General features: G+C 47.0%; 1 protein-coding gene across 3 annotated transcripts in view; it reads right to left on the bottom strand.

The window, feature by feature from the left end:
• Positions 1-1,109: 1,109 nt before the first annotated feature.
• LOC135968927 (liver carboxylesterase 1-like) overlaps positions 1,110-26,322 on the bottom strand; it is a 35,913-nt gene continuing 10,700 nt past the window's right edge. For all 3 annotated transcript variants that reach the window (XM_074027001.1, XM_065537562.1, XM_065537561.1), the window contains 10 exons: positions 24,214-24,367; positions 22,484-22,591; positions 19,077-19,181; positions 14,514-14,552; positions 10,532-10,672; positions 8,563-8,643; positions 8,153-8,300; positions 3,940-4,071; positions 1,804-1,876; positions 1,110-1,492 (listed from right to left, as the gene is read on the bottom strand). In XM_074027001.1, the coding sequence (XP_073883102.1) occupies positions 1,309-1,492; positions 1,804-1,876; positions 3,940-4,071; positions 8,153-8,300; positions 8,563-8,643; positions 10,532-10,672; positions 14,514-14,552; positions 19,077-19,181; positions 22,484-22,591; positions 24,214-24,367 (1,165 nt within the window). In that variant the 3' untranslated portion in view covers positions 1,110-1,308. The remainder of the gene's footprint in view (positions 1,493-1,803; positions 1,877-3,939; positions 4,072-8,152; positions 8,301-8,562; positions 8,644-10,531; positions 10,673-14,513; positions 14,553-19,076; positions 19,182-22,483; positions 22,592-24,213; positions 24,368-26,322) is intronic.

The raw sequence follows: 26,322 nt of genomic DNA on the forward strand, positions 1-26,322 counted from the left end.
AGATTTCTTATCTTCAAACTCAGTATGTGTCTACAAGTACCTTGAGGAGGACAAGATTTGTTGGCCATTCTGCAATGGTTGAAGGATTTTGTTCTTTAGGAGTGAAGGGTGTGAGCAGGGCTCATGCCTGCATTCCTGAAGGCAGATTTTCTCCAGTCTTACTATCTACCCTAATCTTTCTCATGGGCCCTGATAGATACCCATGGAGTAGAGTCTATAATGGGAGTCAACCTCCTCATGGGTCCATGGTTCCCAGAGATTTTATACTCTCACAGTGGACCACGCTTGGCCTTCAGCACTGATTAAAATTCAGAGTATTTCCACTCATGATGGTCACCCCGTCTCCTACCTGCAGGTGAGAAGTAAGCCAGTGTTCACATCCCACCACTCCCCCTTAGTGCTTGTCTTCCCTTCCATTTCAAGGGAACCATGTGCCTTGCAACTTCAGCTCCTTGGTGCAGGAAAGTTATGATTTTGAGGACAATCCAGCTTCCTCTTGCTGATAAGGTGGTAATGACATGCTTTAGAGCTTTCTACATACTAACAGAATCCAGAAATCACCTGTGGGATTCTGAAAGACACAGTATTAGGATGACCCTCTGGAGACTTACTCCAAGGTGGTCACTGCCCACACCAGAAGTGGTCCAGGCTACAGAAGGAGTTTAGACGAGTTGTTGAAAGACTCAGCCTCATGGGGGGTTTTGAGAGGCTAGTGCACATACTCAGAAAGGTGTTGTAGGCCTGTGCAAGCATCAGCAAATGCCATGCAACAGTGCCACAGGATCACCTCAGCATGTCTCCCTCTTCCCAGATCCAGGCACATTCTCAGCCTGGGCCACTTCCATTTCCACACACAGCTCCAAACAGAGGATCTGGATGCTACACTCTGGCCATCCCAACTCTTATTGTTGGAAATTGTTGGGGGCCCAGAAATACGCAAAAGGCCGAGTTCCCCTGAGCACCATCCATGGCCCAACCCTCTGGGCTCTGCTCATCCTGAGGCCTGGTCATCCCCAGCAGAGCCACCTTCCTTCTCACATTGCCTATTTCAGCATTATTCTGTCTCTGAGGACAATTGATTAACCTCCAGTATGAGACACAAACACTAATTTGGCCTTCAAAAGATACTTTATTCCCAAAGCTGAGGTCACAAATACAAAACTTCCTTCTTCATGGCCTCTGCCCCCTGCCCCTCACCACCAGACAATTCCCCAGCCACAGTAAGATGCCTTCTGAACCTCCAATCCCTTTCACAAGATACCCCAGTCTTTGCTCTTCCAGGCCCCCGAGGCTGGCTGGATCTTCCATTCACAGCTCAATGTGTTCCGTCTGGGGTGGCTTCTCCACTGCCTTCTTGGCAAAGAGTGTGGTCCAGAAAGCCACTTCCTTGTCCTTCAGCTTCTGGGCCGCCTGGGTGTTGGCACCAATCTGCAGGTACCCTTCCTCCTGGTTGTACTCTGGCCAGCGGGGCAGCCCTTCCCCATTGGGGTTTCTGGAAACAGAATCAAATAGAATTGCCCCACAGCTGCTGTGTGTTCCCAACAATCTTCTGAGATGTGCGAGGATGCCCAAGTTATCTCTGTCAAGAGGCTTGTATATCTCCAGAGATGGGGAGCTGACTATCTCCGGGAGTGGCCTCTCCATTTGTAGAGAGCTCTCATTGTCAGGGTGCTATGGTCACAGGGTCAGGAGTTTGATCCCACTAGAACCTTAGAAGCTGCCCCTTCCCAATAGGCATGCCCCACCCCACCCCACCCCTGCCCACCTTCACCAGTCCTGCTTTGTCTTTGCCAAGAGCCTCACCCATTGCGAGCAAAGTTGGCCCAGAATTTCATCACCATCTTGCTGAGTCTGATCTCCTCTTCAGAGGCACCCTCTGTGGGGAAGAAGAAAAAAAGCCTTTGTGACTCAAAGTGTGGTCCGCAGACCTGCAGCATCAACATAATGTGCGAGCCTGCTAGAAACATAGTCTTGGCGAATGCTCCACACCCACTGAGCTGAGGTCTGCAGTTCTAGAAGATCCTGGTGCATTTGTGTGTACTTTACCTTTGAGTATATCTGACTGAGGGCTCAGCAATGGGCATGCGTCATTCCATGTGCTGGCTGCCTTTGTCTCCTGTGACCCTTGCCTGCCTCCTCCCTGCTCAGGGTCACAGGCAATGCCACACCCCAGGGTTTCCTCTATGGCAGCCCCACCTCCCAGGGTTGCTCTCTCTTGGGTCTTTTCTGACTCCCCAGCACACACCCACAATTCACATTCTGAAATACAACAGAACCGCAAGGCTCCTAAGCATGTACAGTGAGATGCCCAGAGGTGCTGGTGCGTTCTGAGCAGCCATAGGGTGAGTCCCATGTGATCTGTAACTGCTGAGAGTTAAGGTTTAGAAGACACTGTGAGAGGACTTTTTAAAATATTGTATAATGTACACTAAAAATAAAATCCTAACACCCCCAGCTGACTGAACAGACCCTCTCTGGGCTAAGGGGAGCCCAGAAAATCCTTCAACTGTGTTCCTGCCTGGGAACGGACAGGAGGTCAGACACGCCTCATAATACTCCGTCTCTTTTGTGGTTTAGACACCACTGACCAGCATCAGCATTAAAATAAAGGTCATCATTCTGACAGAACACTCTCTTTGTGGCAATAAGACACCAAATTAAAAACAAGACCTAAGGCCACGTAGGGCAAGGGTTCTGGCCTATATCTCTCCCCTTAAAGAATCCACTCTGTTCTCACTGCCATGAGGTGCTTCTGTTTCTCTAGCTGCTAAACAAGCATTGGCTTGAACTTAAGCAAAATGAAAACAATTACAATGGCTGCAGCTGGGATACGCAGACAAACAGAACCCTGACCCTCCAGTCTTAACTATGGCTTTGATTGCATAAGAGACTGATTTCAGTAACTTTCTCCAGATAAGAACATCACCAACCATGCACTGGACCTGGCCGGTGTACAGAGGCTGCTCACTTGCCGGGCTTTATATCCTGAGAAGATTTTGGACATATAGGCCCTAATTATAATATATTTAAATATTAGGTCTCCACTACCAGGTGAACATGGGCTATTTTACATGCATGTTTGTTTAATACACATGTGTCAGGATTGTCTTCATGAATATCCATTGCTCCCCCTGTAACCTGTTGAACATGTGTGTTTAGCAAATCCATTCACATAAAGCTCTTACCCACCCCTCCTCGATCAATGAGCCTATGTCTGGGCTTGGCCAGAGGCACCTTCCCAGCCTGCAGGATGGCCACCTTGCTGCCTATAAAGCATATCAAAAATAAAGTCTCCTCTCCTATTCCAAATTCATGCATCCTGTGATTTCTAAATTAATAATTATTAAATGTATTAAATTAAAAGTTTATGAGTTTTTGTTAGAGACAGACAGAAAGACAAACAGACACACATTAGACCTGACTCAGGGTTAACACCAATTCTAACCTCATCCTCAGTCACATTCTCAGCACTCCTGGGAGAGGGAAATTGATCAGTGGCTTCTCAACCTAGAGCAGGGCCCTGCATGTGTCCCACCACCTATCTTGTTGATGACACAGCCCAGGATTCTGAGTGTCTGTGCAGAGGCCACCTGAATACACATCTTCCCTCAGGTGTGTTAGAGCAGGAGGAACCTGGGGCACAACCCAATGACATTAAACCCCGTCATAGTGAATCCTGCGGGAGACTACCCCTCACCTGTCTTGTTGATGACACAGCCCAGGATTCTGAGTGTCTGTGCAAAGGGCACATGAAGACACATCTTGCCTCACATGTGTTAGAGTGGGAGGAAGCCCAGGGACTACCCAATGATGTTCAACCCTGTTATAGAGAATCAGGAAACTAAGACCAGGAGAGGAGAAACTTGCTGAAGCCCACCACACCAACACTGGAACCCAGGTCTCCTAACTTCAAGCTCACGGACAGCAAGGAGCCATTACCTTTTAAAAATGGAGCCCCAAAGACAGAGAAGAGCTCGTCCCCGTGGTCTCCTATCACCGTCTTGGGTTTCATGTCTGATGAGAAGCTTGGACGATACTGAAACTCATACATGTAGGTGGGCACTCCAGCATCTGAGAAGGCAAAGATTCATGCTCAGTTCATGTTGCCCGACACACACCTGGAGGCTACCAAGGTCTCCAGCTCTGAGGAAACCTCGGGTTGTCTGCACAGTAGAGAAACAGAGTCACAGGAAAGCTCAGTGACGTGCTCCGGGCTGCATAGCTAGTTGACGTGGAACTGGAATTTGAGCCAGATATTTGTTCAATGAACAAATGTTTAATGAATGAATGTGGAGACCCTGGGTCAATTCATTTAAAATAACTGCCAATGCAGGGACACTGACTCAGCCTCATAAACCCCTTTGCCTGCTGATGAATTCTCACAGAAGAAAATCTCTCTACATCTGGTTACACTGGATGCAATTCACTGATAACAGTCTCGCATTCATTCACTTGGACGCCATCTCCACCCTGACAGGTGTCTTCTGTTTTGCCTCATTTTGAGCATTTCCAGTGTTTTTCTCACCCATCCTGAGAAGACTGAAGCAAATCCAAGTTGCGTGTCTGAATGTGAGGCTATTTAAATACAAACATACGCAGAGAGGGAACAATCTGCCTCTTGTGTCTCAGGAATCTGTGGCGCTCACTGCTTTATATCTCACTGTCCCCATGTGTCTTGCTGCCTGCCTGGCCAGGGAGTGTTAGGGTGTTAAGGCATTTAAGTCCTGGCAGAGAAAAGAGGGGGTTGAGCAAGGGTGACCTTGCCTCTCCCCTGTCTTCTCTCCTTCTGCTCTGCCCTCCTATCCCCGCAACAAAGCTCTCCTGTCCCAACCCCAAGAAGAGGCCAGTTTCCCAATGATTGGCTCATTGGAGCCACACACCGCTGCTCCTTCAGGGCTGCCTCGCAGGCCGCCCGGCCCTGTGCCTCAGCACTTTGCACTGGTCATGATACCCACTGAGAAGTGACACTAAGAAGGAAAGAGTCAGGGCAATGCCAGGCTGGTGGAGAAAATTTACAACGTCTTCCCCTTTGGGTACAGTAAGAAATTTGGAAAATAAAACAAAAACAACTAGGAATAATTAGAAGAGACAAAAATATGGAAACCCATAAAGCAAAACTAGATGTCACTCATAATTCCACTACCTGAGGCAAGGGCTGTATTTTTTGTAATTCCTTCTAAAATTTTTCCGTATCCTATATCATTTAAAAATGAATTTTAACAATCAAATTTAAAATATCACTCATAACTCTACCACTCAGAGAATGCTTCTTTTTTATTTTAGCATACCTCTCTTTCACGTATATAAACTTGGGATGATATTATATATGGTATTTTATAGTGTATATATACCATATATTATATACGGTATTTTTTAGTATAATTATTTCCTTTTTAAATGTGTTTGTATAAACAGGATCTCACTATGTTGCCCAAGCTGGTATTGAAATCCTAGGCCCTCACAATCCTCCCACCTCAGCCTCCCAAAGTGCTGAGAGTATTGGCATAAGCCACCACCTCCAACCATCATTTCTTAACATCCTTAAATATTCATCCACAAAAGGATTTAACAATAGGAGCTCACCCATCCCTAACCTCATGCCCCACCCGCACATGTCATTTCAATGTGAGAATGAAGAAGAATCTATTCACTCATCTTTGTCAGTCTCCTTCACTGCACCCTCGGCTCAGCAGGAAATGTGCTTGGGATGATGCCATCCTTCTGTGACTCTGTAATCCACCTGTTAAATGGCTGCCTCAAGGTCAAGCAAAACTTGCTAAAGGGAGGGTTTGACCTCGCCTTTGCCCCTTGAACATTTTCCAAAGAAACTCAGAGCCAACCATAGAAGAAAGAGCTTTTGGGAATGAGAGAACTTATTATAGGTAGCATGCTGCCCAAAATGTACTTTGTAAAACTCTTTGGTTAAAGCCATTGATATTTATACAATTCTTACAATCACAACACAAGTCTTCAGAGGAAAGTAGGGCACAGATATGGGTAATGACAATTTGGCACAATAAGAGAAGCAGAGACAATGAGAGGGCTAGTCATGAAAGACATGCAGATTAAAACAGGCTGATGTGCTTCTTGTTGGTGGGGAAGGTTTATGAAACTGGCAGCTTATGTTAATATTTAACCCTAGCATCCCAAATGAGAAGGAAAATTATGAAATTCACATTCTTATGCAATGGATGCAATTTTACAGTATTTGCCCAGAGTTCTAAAATGTTTCTATTGCCCAGCCTAGTTATTCACTTCTAGAAACAATCCAAAGAAAATTGTTAGACATGTGGTTAGAGACTTACGAACATTAGGCTGAGCACAATGTTATTGTAGCATCAGAGTGTGGGCAGCCAGGCTAAATGCATAATAGGATAGGAATATTAAAGTCAATTTAATGCAGCCATTCCATGGAAGAAGGAATGCTTTGATGAGTTTATATCAACATTCAGAAAATCCTCACAACATAGTGTTGTATGAACAAAAGTAAAATATAAAATTGATTCTCAAAGTGTATAGGACATGGAAAATCTTTAGATGAAAACACAAAAAATTTATACCATTGCCTCCAGGTAGTGGAATTATGAGTGATACCTAGTTCCTTCTTTCTGTGTTTCCATATTTTTGAAACTTTCTATAATTTTACACGTTAATTTTATATTCAGAAATGTTATTTTTATCAAAAGGAGTGAGACACGACAATAGGGGAAAGTTGATAAAATCTGTGTAGTCCTGGGAAAAAAAAAAACCTGAACTCAAAGTCATGGGAAATCAGATGGAAAACAGAGGCTCCGTATTGCTCAAACCATCAGAAGATGGAGATGGAAACACTATATATAGATCAGACGCACAGCATGGGGCAAGGCCAAGTTTAAGAAAGAACAGATTCAACTTCAGTGGTTTTCGTTAAATGGTTTTATCAGGACCCTGTGAATAAATGAGGGTTATGAGCACCTGCCCACTCCTGTGCAAACGAGTGTCTAGGCACCTGCTAGATCAGCGTTAGCTAGTTTTTATCATGCTTATTAAGTTCCGAATTTAAAAACCCTTCCAGCATGGTTAGAGAGAGGACATTTCCTGGCTTGCAGACTAGGCGAATGACAGCTGAAAGAAAAAGAATCCTGTGAGCCTCCTCTGGTTGGCACCCAGGAAAGGACACTCCTCTCTAGGTGAGCCTGCGCATCCCTAACCTCACGCCCCACCCACACAGCCTTGGGTCAGTGGTAGAAGGTCCTGTATAGACCCTGCCCTGGCCCTGTGCTTGCCCATTACTGCACACACTGAGATGTACAAAAGCCAGCCTCAGACATTGCCATTCTCCAGACCACCTCCCCGACACACACCCTGGCTCCTCCCTTTGGACTTCTTGGTCCTGGACAATCTTCTGGATCCCATGCAGGGCTCCCACTTTTTATCCAGCTCCAATACTTAACAAACTTGCTTGCAGCTGGCTTGGACCTTAAAAACCTTCCGCGACTCATCTTTCAATATTTGTCCTACAGCAGCCCGATGTCCCACGATCACTCCAGGCATGGAGCCCTGGCAGCAGATGCTGTCAATGTCTCACCCATATTCCCACTTCCTGATCATGCCAGCCTGACTTCCACCTTCAGCATCTGTAGCTCCCGGCCTGAGGCCTTTGTGTGGTCACAAGAGACTACTCTGCCCTGTGTGCAGCAGGTCAAAGTCACAGGGAATAAACAACTCCTTCCAAGAGCCTTCAAACAATGACAAGTGGAAGCTGGTGGATAAATACCGCAGCTCCCTTGCCACTCAGATGGGACGCCCCTGAGCACTGTATTGTCCTTGTTTCCTTGAGTTTCCCAGCTCCAGTTGTCCACAGTGGATACTCGCTTGGCAATGCATCATGGATTGGATTCCATCTCTTTCCTTGCTCACTTCCCCACCTCCCTACAGAGGTTATCTGGGATCATCAACTTAAAGAACCACTTGCCTCTGGATTTTCTTTTCTCACAGTCTGTTGCTGACAAAAACCAAAATCAGACAGCACCTCACACCATGCTATATGGAATCAGCCTTTGAAGTCTGACCCTTGGCTGGTTCCAGGTCTGTCTATGCTGGGAGGTAGGTGGGTCAGATACAGAAGCTGGTGGGGTCCATGTCCCTCCCCTGTTCGACCTCTGGGACTCACCTCTGTGGTGCCGGGCCACAATCACAGACGGGACAGAAAACATCACATCTGCTAACAAGTCCAGGAACAGGTCTTTCTTTTTGACAGGGTCATTTGTTCCTCCTAAGTATTTCTCAGTGGCTTCTGGAATCAGTTCCTTAGCAATGTACTGAAATAGATCAATAAAGTGACCACAACCCCCTGGTGAGTGATGCAGCTTCTCCAGCCCACCAGGAAGGGCTGCCTCAATGGTGAATCTCACGAGCCCTGTGCAACTCCCTGCTAGGGTGAAAAGTGAAGTGGGAAGGATAGAAAGATGGGGGAAATCTGAGGCCCAGTCTTCATTCTGCCATTTAATTGCTCCACGATTTGTGGCAAGTCATTGTCCCTCTCTGCGTCTCAGCCAATTCCCATGATTCTTAGACTCTTACAACAAGGGGATAGGACTTCCACAAGAGTGACATGGCTGTCTTCTGGTCCAGTTTCCCTTCAGAGAGTGGATAGCCCATCAACTGTTAAAAAAAAAAAAAAAAGTTAACCATGTATGAATCATTGGGAATTAATGAGAAGAAACAAACTTACCAACCGACCAAACCAATGCAGACTGAAAGTCCTCTAATTTGATGGGATTTTAAGGGCATGGGTCTTTACTGAAATGGGCAAAATCAATTAATCAAATGGGCTTACATCCAGAAATTCAAGCATTGCAAAGATTACCAAACTTTTTTTTTCTTTTAGGAGAAGCTGTGGCAGTATTTTGCAGTGTGTGTGTGTGTATGTGCGCGCGCGCGTGTGTGTTTGGCTGGGATCCCTACAGTGGTCAGTGACATGGAGAGCCAAGGTTTCTGCCAGGTCGGTGTGGAATGGAGGACTCTAGAGAAGAGGATGTAGACCTCCCAAGTACTGCCACGTGTCACAGATGACACTGAAAGCCTTAGATCCTGCCTTCGTGGCTTTGGTCTTTGGTAGAACTTCTGAAATCCTTCTGAAGGGCGAACTGCACATCTCTATGCACATAACAATTCTTCCCAAACCTCTGCACTCAGACCAAACTCTAGCATCGCTTATAGCAGCTTAAGGTTGTGTCCCTAGAATGACCCCAGTATCCTTAACATACCTGCCTGGGAAGGCTCAACCCTGCCAGGACAATTTACTCTGCTCCAACCAAAACCTGGAGAGAAGCAGACAGGCCCCTGAACCCAACTAGAGCAGTTACTTTAGAAAGCCTGCAATCATAAACCCTTTCTCTGCCCTTTGGGATGTGAATCTATCACCCAACCCTGTTTCCCGGAGGACCTGAGAGCCTTCTCTTTGCAATGCAAACATTCAGGGAGCTCACTCCTGATCTTCCCAGTCCCTGTGGAAGGAGTAGAGGCTGACTTCAGTGGGTTCTTCCTGCAGTCTAACGCATGGCTTCCTGTCCTGAAGATAAGAGAAGTTTGTTTCTGCCCCAGGTGAGCCAGGATGAAGACATCCAGGTGGCCTAGCCACACGGACCAAGCCCCTCCCCACAGACCATAGTGTGTTTCCCTTGGCACACCTGGCCTATGAAACATTGCCAGGCTTCTGTTTCGGGGATGTGAGTCCAGTCCATGCTGGACTGTTTTCCCTATTGCAATCATGTTACTGAATAAACCCGTCCTACAACTTTAACCAGGGTCAGCTTTGTTTATCTTCAACTGGAAGGAGAACCCTTCTTTACTTCTAGAAGTCAATTACTTTTTCCATTTATTTGTTTCCATCTTTTATTTGAGGTTTGGGGGTGCCTGTGCAGGTTTGATCATGAGTAATTTGGGTCTCTGGAGTTTGCTGCATAGATTATTTTATCACCAGGTATTTATCATGGCACCCGATTAGGTAGCTTTTCCATCCTCATCTTCCTCTGACCCTCCACTCTCAAGTAGACCCTGATGTCTACTATTCCCTAGAAGTCAATGGTAACTCAAGAAGAAGCCACTTTCTTTGAATATTTCCAATGATATGATGAAGAGCACGAGTGATTTTCGGGGGAACTACGCATAGCCAGCCCGAGGTGGGAAGCCAGGAAGCCCCTGACTGACTGCCTCTCTGTACTCCTCAGCTCCTTCCCACTCCTAGGCCCCCTCAGTTTTCCCATCTGCACAGTTATTTTCTCTACTGGCCCTCCCAGAACAGACACTTCAGGATTCTTCAATAGGAAGACAATCAGAGAATCTAGGGAGAGGGAATCCCAGGGTCCTGATACCCAGGTGGCCCCTGTGCCCTCCTGGAGAAGGTTTCCATGGAAATGGTAACTCCTGCTGAAGGGGACAGCTGCCCAGGACTCAGAGTGAAGCTCAGAGAGGGAAGCACTCCTGGGACCAGAGACAGGAGGGCTGATGGGGGTGGGTGAGTCCTTCCAAGAAGCCTGCACATTCTCACCATTGGAATAATCCAGCCAAACTCCTGCTTGTTAAATCCGACCATGTAGGGGACAGTGTTGAACTTCCTTTCAGCTTGAAGTTCTTCAGGTGTTTTCGGCAGCAGCAGCCCATCAATCACGGTGCCCAAGAAAGGGTGACTCTGGGAGACAAAAGTGCAGTGCCTGTGATTCCCTCCCTGGTCACACCCATGTCCCCAACTCTGCCTGTCTGAGGGTGAGACCAGTACCACAGACCAGCATGGCCATGGCCATGGCTGCACATGCTCAAGGTCCTAACTTAAGGGAGTAGGTCTCTGTGACTCAGGGGTAGAACTTCAGGCAGAGACTGACACTGGTCAGGTGATGAGAAGAGGAAGAAATCTTCACTCAGGTTGAAATATATGTATTATCTATATAAAATTACATGTTTATATATTTCAATTTGAAGTGCATGCATTTCCCTCTCTCTGTCCACAGCTGATTTTCGGTAGCCCCGGCAGTTGCTTCCGATAAAGCTCCCATGAGTGCTGAATTAGAGAATACAGAGTCATCACTCAAGGGGAAATAATGTGTTAGGTTCTTGCAAACCTCTGGCCACAACATTTTCATCAACCTCCTTTTATGTGTGGGTTTCTGTTGAAAGACACTTCCACAGCTCCATCTCACACAAGAGGTGTTACTTTAGCCCTTTCCATCACAGCCTTTTGTATGAATTGGCCAATTTCTTTCTCCTTTTTCTGCACGTGCTATTTTGTGGATTTTTCAACACCGAATGAATGGCCAGCAGCACTGCAGCTCCTGCCTCACCCAAGCTTGTCTCACACAGGCACCTTCCCCGTAAGGCACAGCACAGCCTGCTTAGCTCAGGAATGCAGACAGCCGCGCTTCTCTTGGAGCCACTCTAAACAGTGACATCACCACAAAAAGCACAAAAATGCAGAACACATGGCACTAAATAGACCGTGAAGAGGACACTTGTTAGCATGAGAGATGAAATGAGAAGACAGAGGTGGCCTCACCGGATCTCAGATGGAACGTGCCCATCATGCAAATCCAGCTTCCTCTGCTCTTTGCCTACCTGTGTGTGACCATGAAAGTACCACCAGTATCGATTTTGGGGTTACAAGGACATTTTAGCAAGCAGGTGAATTTATAAACGCAGAATCCATGATTAATGAGGAGAGATGGTGCTATCTATCTGTATTTAAACAACAACTGTTATTGATCCATGGGTGGCTTTGAGGAGGTACTGAACCGTCATCACTTAAGGAGCCTAGACTAAGACTTGATTCCCTATTAGAGAGAAAATCATGAAGAAAAGAATCAGTGATGAACTCACGGTATATTGATCGATGTCTTAATTTTAGGTTTTACCTTTGATGAATAATTTTTATATTGTCACAGATTAGAGAGAGCCCGACTCACGTGTTGCCATCAGGGCAGCTGGTTCTGGGTACAGTTATATTTTCATAATTCATATTTAGTCACAATGGTGTAGTTGGTAAGATAGAGCATGGACATTGAAAGCAGATGAACTGGATCTGAAGCCTGGCTCTGCTACTTACTGGCTGGGAGTTTCACCTGTTTGGGCCTCAGTTTTCTCATCTAAGAGGTGAGTTATTGTGAGGATTAAATGGCTGAACACATGTGAAATACTTAGCACAGCACCTGGTGTCTGGAAGAGCTGAATGAATGTTAGGTATTACTTGTTAGCAGGGTTGCTGTGGGTCCCTCTCCTAGACCCCAATCCTCTGTGCCATCTTCCCAGTTCCACGCCCCATGGGCTGTATTTCCCTCCTGGAGATCAGATGGAACTGGACAATTCTTAGCCTTTGAGACCCTATGGCTTCCAGGACCTTTGGTCTGCTCTACAAAAATCAATGAATGATGAGCTAGTTCAGGCTGCCTGGGGGAGATATTTTGTGAAGTGGACCAGACCCAGCTGGACAAGGTGCAGATCCTAATCCAATACGGCTGACAATACTGAACAGGATTGGGGTGCAAGTTTTGCCTCTTTGAGAGGCTGTCCAAGAAGGCCTGCTCTGGAAGGACAGTAAGAGGAGCAGCCCCTCTGGAAGGAAGGTGCAGGGCAGGCTACGTGGAGGAGGCGCCGCCCGCCTGCGGTGGGCTCTGGGCAGTGAATTGTATTGACAGGTGAGGAAAGGAGTGAGAATTTCTAAACAGTGGGAATCGCATGAGCAAAAGATTACAGGTGTCACTGGGCAGGGTCAATTCCAGAAACACCCTAGAGTCCTGGGCTTGGAGGGATGCGGTGGGGCAGGGTCTAGAGGGACGGACAGGTGCAGAGCCTGCCTTCTGCACAGTCTGGCACACAGTGCGCATGCAGGTGTGTTTTGAAGGACTAACTCCATGGAGGGAAGGGGATTTGTCTCATAAGGAAGGCCAGGCTTTTAAGAAGTGGGGGTGACATACTCTAACTCTGTTAAGGAAGGCGAGTCAGGCTGCACCAAAAGACGTGGAAATGGGGAGGGAAGCTGAAGTAGAAGAGGATAAACGAGGAGAGAGACAGGAGCACCCCAGTTGGGCGGCAGCCATGCAGAAGACTCCCATCAGCAACATTGACAAGTGATTGCCGCTGTCCACTCAGAGTTTTCTAGTGGCTGCCCTGTGCGGGCATGACCTTGCATGTGTCAGAAAACTCAGGGCATCTTCCACTCCCCTCTCTTTCTCACCTGCTGCATCCTGTCCATCAGCAAATCCTCTCAGTTTTTCCTTCCAAGATATCCAGACTCCAACCACTCCTCCCATCCCCACTGCCACAGCTCTGTCTAAGCAGCCAGGAACCCTTGCCTGGATTATGGCAACACAGAGGCCGCCCAGCTGGTCAACTGCATCCACTCTGCCCCTTTCCTACAGTCTATTTGAACACCAGAGGCAGAGACCTTTGTGAGATCTAAGATCATGTGACTCCTCTGTGCAAAACCTCCAAAGGCTTTCCATCTTGCTTAGAATCCAAATCCAAATACTTTAAATGATCCCTCTCCCACTGCCCATTACCTCTTCAGCATCAGGCCAGCCTGTCTGCACACTCGGTCCTCTCCATCCAGACTGGCCACTTCCATCAGGGTCTTTGCAGTAGCTTTTCCCTCTGTCTGAAATAGGCTTCTCCAGGTTTCCTGACAGCTGACTTCCCGCCTTCTCCAGAGCTTGGCTCAAATGCCACCTTCTCACTGACCCATTCCCTGATCCTGCTACTTCAATTGAAACCCCCCACAAACTAATGCTGCACACCATCAAACAGAATACACACCTGATTTGCTTTTCTATTGCACTCTCCCTGCACTGTAATGGAGGGTCCCAAGAGGGCAGGGAATCTTTCTTGTTTCACTCCTTTATCCCCAGCTCCTAAACAAGTCCTGGCACATATGAAGTGTTTATTAAGTCTTTGCTGAATGAATCTCATGTACTCCTCCCAAGACCATTTAAGGACAGTGCTGTGACTTCCAGGGAGGCAGCATAGAGGACAGGATTGTAAGATGCTGCAGAGGTGATGTCACCAGAAACAGTCAACCCACTGGGAGGTGGGGGTGGGGGTGAGGAGATCGGGAGGATATGTTGGAGTTTCCTGTGTGCTGGGAGGAGGCGAGTGTCCTTGGACTGAGATTCAGGCTTCCCCTCTCCATGCCTAATCATCCCTGCTATCTCTGCTTCCTGATAGTGGAAGGTTCTGGTTCAGCCTCCTCCCATAGTGCCATTTTGAGGAGCAGACAATGTAAAAAAGAAGTGGAGTGGGCAGCGTCCATTCCATGCAGAGGTGATGCCAGGAGCACTGTACTGGGAGTCAGGAAAATGGGTTCCAGGCCTGCCGCTAGTCCTCCTGGCTGTGTTACCCAGGTGAGTCACTGCCCCTCTCTGGGCCTCAGCAACAAACACACAGGAGTTACTATAATTACCCAAGAGAGGATTCTTTCACTCACAGTTAATTGGAGCTTAAAGGTGCTAAGACTCAAAACCTGTAATCAAGAAACAAAAGGTCCTTACCTCTCTGGGGTCTCCATGTAAATCCAGAGAGAAGAATTTCTGTGAAGACAAAGGCAGAGTATATGGGTTAGAGGCTTCCCAGGAGAACACTGAGCTGAGTGACTGGGTCAACAGAAGTAGGCAGGACTCTGGCTCCGCTGAGCCTGAGCACAGGGTGAAGGCATAGCAGGGAAGGTTGGGCATCCGCATGGGAAGGACGGGCCAGGGACTCTGAGCCAGAGTTGATGGAACTCTGGAGAGGACGCCCACTGGTTGTGGCTGCCCAGCCCCCAATCGCTCTCCCCTTCCTCTTCCCCTGGGAAGAACATGCAATTCTCCTTCGGAGACCTCCTTCTTCCCCCATCACTCCATGAATTCATACATCTATATGCCACCTGGTGTGCTCCATCTCTCTGAACATGAATATTAGCTCAGGAATGGACATACACCCGTGTCAATCCAATAGAGTTTACCCCAAAATTTGTGCAGGAATTGTTTAGAAAGAGGGTTTTTATAAATTACCTTGGGCAGTATGGCCATTTTCACAATATTGATTCTTCCTATCCATGAGCATGGTATATTCTTCCGTTTGTTTGTGTCCTCTTTTATTATAGATTCAATGCCATCTCCATTAAGCTACCAATGACTTTCGTCACAAAATTGGAGAAAACTGCTTTAAAGTTCTTATGGAACCAAAAATGACCCTACATTGCCAAGACAATCTGAAGCCAAAAGAACAAAGCTGAAGGCATCACGCTACCTGACTTCAAACTATACTACAAAGCTACAGTAGCCAAAACAGCATGGTACTGGTACCAAAACAGAGATATAGACCAATGGAACAGAACAGAGCCCTCAGAAATAATACCACACATCTACAGCCATCTGATCTTTGGCAAACCTAACAAAAACAAGAAATGAGGAAAGGATTCCCTATTTAATAAATGGTGCTGGGAAAATTGTAGCCATAAGTAGAAAGCTGAAACTGAATCCTTTCCTTACTCCTTATACGTAAATTAATTCAAGATGGATTAGAGACTTAAATGTTAGACCTAAAACCATAAAAACCCTAGAAGAAAACCTAGGTAATACCATTCAGGACATTGGCATGGGCAAGGACTTCATGTCTAAAACACCCAAAGCAACGGCAACAAAACCCAAAATTGACAAATGGGATCTAATTAAACTAAAGAGCTTGTGCACAGCAAAAGAAACTACCATCAGAGAGAACAGGCAACCTATAGAATGGGAGAAAATTTTTGCAATCTACTCATCTGACAAAGGGCTAATGTCCAGAACCTATAAAGAACTCAATCAAATTTACAAGAAAAAAACAAACAACCCCATCAAAAAGTGGGCAAAGGATATGAACAGACAGTTCTCAAAAGAAGACATTCATACAGCCAACAGACACATGAAAAAATGCCCATCATCACTTGCCATCAGAGAAATGCAAATCAAAACCACAATGAGATACCATCTCACACCAGTTAGAATGGCAATCATTAAAAAGTCAGGAAACAACAAGTGCTGGAGAGGATGTGGAGAAATAGGAACACTTTTACACTGTTGGTGGCACTGTAAACTAGTTCAACCATTGTGGAAAACAGTGTGGCGATTCCTCAACGATCTAGAACTAGAAATACCATTTGACCCAGCCATCCCATTACTGGGGATATACCCAAAGGATTATAAGTCATGCTGCTATAAAGACACATGCACACCTATGTTTAATGCGGCACTATTCACAATAGCAAAGACTTGGAATCAACCCAAATGTCCATCTGTGACAGACTGGATTAAGAAAATGAGGCACATATACACCATTGAATACTATGCAGCCATAAAAAAGGATGAGTTCGTGTCCATTGTAGGGACATGGATGCAACTGGAAACCATCATTCTCAGCAAACTATTGCAAGAACAGAAAACCAAATACCGCATGTTCTCACTCATAGGTGGGAATTGAACAATGAGATCACTTCAACACAGGAAGGGGAACATCACACGCCGGGTCCTATTGTGGGGAGGGGGGAGAGGGGAGGGATAGCATTAGGAGATATACCTAATGTAAATGACGAGTTAATGGGTGCAGCACACCACCATGGCACATGTATACATATGTAACAAGCCTGCACGTTGTGTACATGTACCCTAGAACTTAAAGTATAATTTAAAAAAATAAAATAATAAAATAAAAAATGGAAGTAGTAACTTTTACCAGAGTAGGAATGGATGATGGACTAACGTTAAAAAATAAACATATAGCATACAACAAAAAACAAAATAAAATAAATAAATAAAAAATAAAAATAAATAAAAAAAGAAAGGGTTTTTAAGCAGAGAGGATGCTGTCTTTAAACTTTCCAGGAGACATATCTGCCTAAGAGTGAAGCCAACACAGATGTGCAAAGCTGAAGGATAGAGAATGGTAGATTCTCAATAATATCCTGTGATCATCTGGATCCAGCCATGCCTGAAGCCATCAACTCCTGAGATTTCCAGTTTACAAGACGATGCTATTACAACACATTTCTTTTTCTGTTCAAGGCACTTGGGAGAGTCTCCTCATCTCCCATTAGAGAGCCCTGACTCATACAAGCTCACTGAGTCTCATCCTACCCCACGCTTCTCTTTGGTGTGTGTTCACCAACATTGCAGTGACTGTAATGTTGCCCTGTAGTTCACAGGTCAGACCTCTGCTCAGGATGTAACCAGTGCAGCTCCCTCCATTAAGGATTGTAGTCCCACTAGTCAGGAGTGTGTGTGTGTGTGTGTGTGTGTGTGTGTTTGTGTGTGTGTGTCTGTGTGTGTGTCTATGTGTGTGTGTGTGTGCATGTGTGTGTACAGGAGGCAGTGGGTAATCATGGAGGCGCTTCCACAAGATCTCAGAAAAACTCAAAAGGATGTTCCAGGATCTTAGGGATGGGTTTTCCCAAAGACTCAACTCTTGCCTTTTAACCTGAGTCCTCTGATGCCACATGCAGAATTGCTGGAATATTCGCCTCCTTCCAGGCATGAGAAAACAGGTGTGTTTTAATTCCTTGAGCACTTTGGTCACTTAGAGCCTGAGCCAAGACCTAAGCCCCAAGACCACACTGGACTCAACCCATGGAAACACAAGTAGAGTCCAGTGGTAGAGGCTGGCCCTGAGACCCAGGAGTAGCCTCAGGTCCAAGGAGAGAGTCCAGGGATCAGGCCACTCCTGAGCTTGGAATTTACACCCTTCTCCCTCAAAGGCAATAGTTTGCAGTGTCCCTGGGTGCTGTGTCATCTGGGTGTTTGTCCTGCTGGGCTTCCCTGTGATGAGAGACTGCCATGGCCATCCATCAGTCCTAAAGGTCCACAAGTCCTAATATGTGAGGATAGCAGGGCCAGCAGAAGATACTCTAGACCTGCAGGTGTGGGTTGTAGATCCCACAGTGTTGCTTCTGTGACTAATTTGAACTGTAACCTGGGCCAATTACAAAATTCATCCTTTTTTTTACCTCTATTAAAATGGGCACAATGATCTCAAAGCTGAATTTCTCAAGAAAGATAAGGTGGAGTCAGGGTTAAGGGCATGAACTCCCGAATTCCACTGTCTAGTCTCAAACCCGGCTCCTCCACCTTCCCTGTGAAGCATCCCTGATGACTATAATGAATGCTTCCCCTCTGTGCTGCCACATACTCAACCTGTGAAGTATACGAATGTGTTTCTCTTTGGATAGATCCTTGTGAGCAGGGACTATGTCCACTTCATGTCTGTTTCGCTACCACTAACACCCACCCCTACATACTGAGCATGGATGGATGGATGGATCAATGGAGGGATGGATGGAGTTGGTCAATATATGAGGTTCACATGAATTGGATGGCTACATGAATAGATGGGTGAAAACTAGCAGATAGGTGATAACTGGATTGTTAGGGAGGAATGGGTGATGGAGTGAAGATATAAGGTGACTGGATGATCCATGGATGGTGGATGGATTGAAAATAGATAAATACAAAGTTATGAATAGGTGGACATTAGATCGATAAAAAGATATGAGTTAATTGGATGGATTAGTGAACAGGTAGATGGATAAGAAGATCATAGTACATGGGTTAACAAATGGGTGGACAGATGACTATCCTAGGATGAAAACTGAGGTAGAGTCTCAGAAAATCTAGAAAACTGGACCACCACCAGGTCTAATACAGACAGTTTCTAAGTCAACCAAGATAAATCGTGACATCTTTCTGAAAATCTTTGAGCTTAATATCTCCATCCCCCAAATTCAGAATGATGGTGTCCCCTGGGAATATATGACATTTAATTTCTTAACGATAAGTGTGAAAACAAGAATGGCAAAATAATAAATTTTGGTCAGGATTGAGGATTGTTACACAATTTTTTATCATGTTGTTTTTGGACTTTTTTTTTACATGTGTGGCATTTTACACTAAAAAAGGACAAATCAGATTCCCCATTCAGATACTGAGGCTCCTGAAAGGTGAGACACTGTCCCAGGTAACTGTCCCAGGGCAAGAGTAGAGCTAAAATGAAGAAGTCTGGGACGAAGTTTACAGGGTTTGGGCTATGGGAACAGGCACACCTACCATTTTCAATGTTGTCTCCAACAGCTCCTCTTCCGTCTTCTGTCGCAGGCAGTGAACCATGACAGCTGAGGTGGTGGTTTGACACCCAGCAGCAATAGCAATTTGCTGCAAAGATCACAGGCAACAGCAGAGTTCAAGAGCTATTTCCCTTCCCTCCACCAAAGTGCAAAGTGGCATACTATCCCAAGCCCACCTTGTACAAGTGGCAGGGGGCAGCAGAAGATACTGTAGACCCGCGGGTGTGGGTTCCAGATCCCACAGAGTGTTGCCTCTGTTACTTGTCTCAATTGTAACATGGGTCAATTGTGTAATCTCTCATCTCTGCTACCTTATCTCCATTGCAATGGACGTAATGATCTCAAGCTGAATGTGTCAAGAAAGACGAGGTGGAACTACGGTAGAGAGCATGGAATCCTGAATTTCCTTGTCTGCTTTCAAATCCCGGCTGCTCCACTTACCAGCCATTAGGCCGCAGGCAGTCCACCTGATTTCTTTGGGCCTTGGTTTCTCCACCCCTGGATGGGAATAAAGACTGCACCTACCTCATGAGTTAAGACATATGGGAGAGTGCCACGTCTCCCACACAATAAACACGTGCGGAATTGCAGGAGGCCTAGATAAGACGATTCACACAGAGGCACTTCAGAAGGTAGCGAATGTGCTTTAAAGGTGAGTTCTAAAGAAAAACACGATGTCTTCCCTTGTAAGACATAGACGGGGTTTCTCAGCTGAGTGAGGCGTCTGTGGCACAGCCAGGAGTTTCCAGCTGCTCATTTGTGTACTAGAGTCGCAAGCAGTAATCAAGCACAACTCTTTAAGGCATAGGTCAGCAATGTGCCCATCAAGGCCAAATAGTAAATATTTGAGGCTTTGTGGGCCACGTGGTCTGTGCTGCAACTTTAACACTGCTGTTGACATGAAACACAGCCATAGACATGAGGTAAATGAATGGGTGTCACTGTGTTCAAAGAAAACTTCCTTTATGGACACTGAAACTTGAATTTCATATAATTTTATGGTTCATGAAATATTATTCTTCTTTTGATTCCTTTCAATCATCAAAAAAATTTTAAAAACCTATCTTAACTCAAAGGCCATGCAGGCATAGATCCAATGTGACCATGAGCGATGGTCTGTTCACCTTTGTCCTAAGTCAAGCCACAGAGCAACACAAATTAGTGCACCAAGAACTCCTTCAATCTTTAAAAATATGTAAAAAATGTAAAAATAAAAAAAGCCCTCCTGAGAGTGAGGCTCCCTTATGCCTGTCCTGGGGATTGGAGTCAGTCTGCCCAGCACACTCTGGTTTCCTTCTTTTCTAAGAGTCCAGGGACATCGAAACAAAGACAGGACAGTGAGCCTCTCTCCTAAGTGACCTGAAATTGGGGCGGAGAGCTGCTAATGTAAACACACTCATTTTTCACAACAGAAAAGACAGCCTGACTACTTTCTGGAACCAAAAGAGAGTCCTTAAGCTTAGGGGCAGATAGGGTGCTCATGCAGACTGGAAACAAAGTGCAGCCAGAAAGAAGGGCACAGAGGGAGAGCAGGCAGGCTCCATGGTGGGGAGGCAGAGCAAGTGCACAGGCCGCCAGAGTCTGGTGCAGGTTCTGGGACAGAATCAATGCCCAGGGTGTTTCTCGAGTAAATAAACAGGGAACGGGAGAAGTAGAGGGCGAGACAGAGAGAGAGAGACAGACAGACAGAGAGAGAAAAAAGAGAGTCTACGATTCCCATCATTTTGTAATTTCTGTTTCCTATTTTTTCACAAAGCCCAGCCTCATCCCAGACCTCTATTTCCTTGAAAAATTAATTCTCCCTTTATAAAGAAGTGTTTGAGACAAGGTTTTGCTTTGCTTCCCAGGCTGGAGAGCCATGGTGCAAACACAGCTCACTGCAGCCTAGACCTCCTGGGCTCGGGTGATCCTCCCTCTTCAGCCTCCCATGTAGATGGGCCCAGAGGCTTGCACCACCATGCCCAGCTCAATATTTTGATATTTTGTAGAGACAGGGTCTCACTTTGTTGCCCTGGCTGGTCTTGAACTCCTGGGCTCAAGCAATCCTTCTGCCTCGGCCTCCCAAATTGCAGGGATGACAGGCATGAGCCACCACACCAGGCTAATGCTCCTTCTTGACTTAAGTTGGGTCAATGGGCGACTGTTGCTTATAACCATTGAATTCTAAAAAAAATTCTCAAAAATTCTAAAAATTCTTGACATCCCCATTTTCTCTCCTATGTACCAGCCCTTTAAATTTGGATGCTGTCCTCAAACAAGCTTTCACATCTACTGAAATCCTCCATGCCACTGGCTCCAATGGGCACTCCTCAGCCTAGGTCTGGATTCCTATTTGTCACCTCTTCCTTTGGCTTCCAATCATTCTCCAGACAATGACAAAATCCTTGCCAGGGTCCTGTGCAGTGTGACCCCTGCCAACATCCCAGCTCTCAGTACTCGCCATGCTCCCCCTGCTCTCCCTGCGCTGGCCCCGTCGGCCCTGTCTCTGTCTCTCCCTCGCGATTGGGATGCGGCCTCCTGCCACAGGACACACGCATGTGCTGCTCCCACTCCCTGGACATTCCTTGCTCCTGACTCATTGGTCACTTTTCCGGCAGCCTTCGCTGGTAACCTCTTCCCGCCCCGGGACTCACTGCTCTCTTTAGATTCTGCTGTAGCAGCAAGTACCTCACCTTCACTGCTCTTGTCATAGGTGACACTTTGTAATTGTGTGATTCTGTAACTACTCATCTATTCCCTACATTATAGCAGAAGCTTGGGGAGTTGTTAGGTGTTTGGCTAGAATGCAGAGCCACATAAGGCCATATAGTGTCCACATTTCCTCCACACGGACATCTGGCTTTGAGCCAAACAATGACCTCTGCACACCTCTTGTTCTTGCCTTCACTTATTCACCTAGTTTTGTTGTGTGAACAAATGAAACAATGAGTGAATTCTCCAGGAACCAACCCTGGTTATCAGGCGCTCAGTGTGGAACCGTTCTAGGCCGACAGCCCACAAGTGGGTCCACAGAACTCAGACCCTGAGAGATACAAGACATCATCTCAGCCCACTGCCCCCTGCCCACTGCCCAACATGGCACCAGGCCCTGGCACATAGGAGGAGTGTGGGCACTGACAGGGCACTGTACTGCCTGCTGGACCATGAGCTGGAGTCCCAGCTCTGCCCTGATCACCTGCTGCCCTTGGCAAACCCCCTCCAAGCCCTGTGTCGGTTTCCTTGGTTGTGAAACTGGGACGTTAATCAAGGTGTCTCCTCGCCCTTCCTGCTCAGCCACTGATGCCTCAAGTGATTCTAGGAGAACATTAGCTAGAACCCACCGCAAGAGAGACCCCTGATGATTCAGGAGCATAGAGCCAAGGGGGTGGGGGCGTCCACCAGGAGACCTACCTCAGCCAAGGGCTTGACATCACCTTTCTTCACCAGAACAGCAGTGAGAGCCACGCCACTCTCAGAAATGGCCCGGTGGAAGAGGTTCTTTGCCAATGGAGACAAAACCTGAGAGCAGAGTGGAGGGGAGGAGAGTTCATGCTCAGGAGTGGGGTCAGTGACTTGCTCGCTCTTCCAGGCTACATCTACCCCACCTCTGCCCTGACCCATTTCCCCTGAGACCCTGGGGCTCAGTGGACGCAATGGCTCCTCACCTGGCCCTGCCTGCTTGCCAGGCTCTCCGCCCACCTGGCCACCCAAGGGAACCTCAGCGGGATTGGGACAGAGCACAGGGCAGGGACATAATGGGAGGTGTGTGGCAGCCGAGCCTAACCAACAAATTTATTGGAAAGGCAGCTTAGCATCTCCTAGCCACAACTTCTGAATCAGCATCTCCATTAATCAGAGTTTATCCTAAAAAGTGATCCTGGCGGCACAAGAATATTTCTAAGAATGCCTCTGCTGTTTATAATGATACACACTGGAAATAACTCACAGTTCCAATATTATACAATTGGGCTAATAAATGGTTTTTCATTTTTATCATGGAATACTGTGCAACTGTAAAAGATACTATTAAGGGACAGCACTTAATATTTAGTAAAATAGTTGCATTGTATTATAATATTCAGGAAAGTACTTTTGTAAATAAAAAAGACAAAGATAGATAATAGATGATAGGTAGATTCATTGATAGGTAGATGGATGGATAGATGGATAGACAGATAAATAAAAAGTCAAGGAAACAAGACTAGAAAAATCCATGTCAAACTGAGCACAGTGACTATCCCCGGGTTATGGGATTGTAGATGGCTTTTTGTCTTTCTTAGGCTTATCTGTATTTTTCATTTTTCTCTACTTTAAAAAGTATAAAAATTTTTCCTCTTGTATTCAAGTACAAAACCAACACAGGATTGAAGACTCCAGCAGTGGGCTGACCCTCTGCCCACTTCGAGGCAGGCGGAAGGCTTCCTACAGCTCCCGGCACTTCTCATCTGGTTTTTCACCCCAGCTCCCCGTTTCTCCCGCACCCAATCCCCCACTCCAGCAGGACCCCTCACACCCCCAGGTTGCATCTGTGTCCCACAACCCCTGCCCCATCCCTCCCTATCCCCGGCTCCATCCCTCCTTCCTCTGCCCGCCTCCCCTAGCCCACCAGGCCCAACAGTCACAGAGACTGTTGCCTCCTTCTTGGGCATGGACCAGCCATCAGACCACCCCAGAGGAATCCCCAGCCTGCTCAGTGTCCATGTCCCCTCCACGCGTAGTTCTGTTTTAACTAAACAATGAGCTCTGTCCACCTCTTGTCTTTGCCTGCCCTCACTCATAATTTATGCCTATCCCTACTTCCCAAGAGAAGGGATGTGAGTACTTATGTGAAAATGAGTGGGAAGGAGAGAGAGAGAGAGAGAGAGAGCCGAACCAAGCTAGAAGAGGAGAATGCCACCATTGCAGGCTGCAACTGGAGATTCATATGGCCCCGCAACACTAAGCTGAGCTCTGAGCTTCCTGGGGGTCAAGGAGAGCTTGTTCTTTAGCTTTCCACCCCCTGATGCTAGGCAGTTAGTAGGGTCAGTTCCAAATCCAGGTATTGTAATCAGAGGTATCCATAGCTGGACTGACAGGTATCCAAGAGGTCTCATCAGCATCACATCAAGCATGGGGTTGGACCTGGTGCCAGGAGCACTCACAAGAACAGAGACACTTTCTCCTCCCGCTGACTCTCCAAAGATGGTCACAGAGCCTGGGTTCCCTCCAAAGCTGGCAATGTTGTCCTGGACCCAGCGCAGGGCAGCCAGCTGGTCCAGGTGACCCCAGTTCCCCCGGCTGTGTTCATCCCCTGTGCTGTGAGGAAGAGAACAGGTTGAGGGTGGGGAGCAGAGATGTCATGGCAGGACCTTCAGGACTAGAGATGGGGCTGGGGGCTCTCAGGGAGCCTTTAAGAATAAGACTGGGCTTCAGCATCTCTGAGACCCTGCCTTTATTCCTACAGCATTGTGGTGATGTATAGTTCTACATTCACTCAACTGGCAACTATTTACTGAGCATCTACTGTATGCCTGACACCATCCTATGAGCTAGAGCACATCCGAGAGCAAAACAGGCAACACCTGTGATGACACAGAGCTCCCAGTACAGATCACAAGCAGATAAACAGATGTATAGAGAGAATATAATGATGTTAGGTAGTCAAAGTGCATTGAGGTAAATACAAAGGAATAAGAAAAAAAACAGGGGTGGCACAGGGGGTGCCATTTCAGATTGCAATCAGGGAAGGCCTTTTGGAGGCAGTGGCATTTGAGGTTTTAGAGGCAAAGACCTTCAGAAAACAAGCACAAAGAGCACATGAGCCTTGTAACTCTCCGAAGAAAGGAATTCCAGACAGAAGAAAAAGCAAGTGCAAAGGCCCTGGGGCCCAGTGAAGGAAAGTGTGAGTCAGGAGGTGCAGCTAGAGGAGCCCTGGGGCCCTGATAAGAACTTTGGCTGTCATCGTAGGGAACATGGGAACCCCTGCAGGGTTTTGTGCAGGGGCATTGCAAGATTCAACACACATGTTAAGTGATCACTCTCAGTACTGTGCGACATAGTCTCAGGATAAAAGTGGCAGGAATCTGAAAGTGTTAGGATCATAATCAAGGTGAGAGACAGAGAGCTTTGACCGGGTAAGGAGCCAGAGAGAAGGTGCGAAGTAGTGGATTCTGAGTGGATTCTGAAGGTGGAGCCAAGAGGGTTGTGAGAAAAGAGAGAGTCCAGGCTACCCTGAGGCCTTTTCCTGAGCCCCTGGGAGGATGGGACAGCAGCAACTGAGTGGAGGTGCGGTGGGAGGAGCAGGGGGTCTCTGTTGTGGAGGGGCAGTGGGAGTCAAGGATTCAGCTTGTCCCTGGGAAGAGTGGGGCGCCCTTTAGACAGCCAGGGGTGGGGAGAAGGCAGTGAGTGACACCTGCAGGATTCAAAGGTGAGATGGGCTGGAAACAGGGGCTCTGGGCTGCTCCCTGGGATCACTGGAATTAGTAGGGAGGGAGAGGGAGAAAAGAGAGGCCTGTGGACAGGGAGGAGGAGGGACCAGGAAAGGGACTGGGAAGGAAGCATGTTGCAGTGGCTGAGCGGCCATTGGCTGCTGCTGGGAGGTCCTGTGAGTTTGGATGGAGAGCAGGGGCAGGTCATTGGTGACTGCGATGAGACCAGCCGAGTGGCGTGTTCAGGAAGAAACCTGACTGGCATGGGTTGAGGAGACACACGGAGGAGAGGAAGTGAAGAGAGATCGTGAAGCAGCTTTATCATAATGGGGAGCAGAGACACAGGCTGTGGCTGAAAGGGATGAAGATGATACTGCCAAGACTGACCTGGAATGCCTTGGTCATGGATAGACCAGAACCCATCCTCCATCTCCCTAGGCAAATATTCTCATCAGTGAGTGGAATCCCTCCCACAGCCCTCCCAACACTCGCTTAGGGTTGGGGTGCTGGGATGGTAACACTTAGAAAAGGTTCATAGTAGTTTGTACCTTGAAGGAGATCTGACTCCTGTCCCCATGGAGACCTGATGGGGAAGACTCCATCCTTGCTTCCCGCACTTGCCAGATTTCAAGCAGAACATGGGGTGAGAGGACCCCAACACTCCTCCAGGAAGGAGTCAGATGCTCCCAAACCCCACCTTTTGCAGCCCCCATTCCTTCACCCACAACATGCTCTGAGCTCCCTCTGTGACTCTGCCCCTTCCCTGCTTTCCATGAGAAGTCAGATGTGTCAACCTTCAAGAGCTGGGCTGCCTGCTAAGTGTCATGACAGAGAAACGCAATG

This window comes from Macaca fascicularis, chromosome 20 (assembly GCF_037993035.2).
Source record: "Macaca fascicularis isolate 582-1 chromosome 20, T2T-MFA8v1.1".
In the NCBI taxonomy this organism is placed as follows: Eukaryota; Metazoa; Chordata; class Mammalia; order Primates; family Cercopithecidae; genus Macaca; species Macaca fascicularis.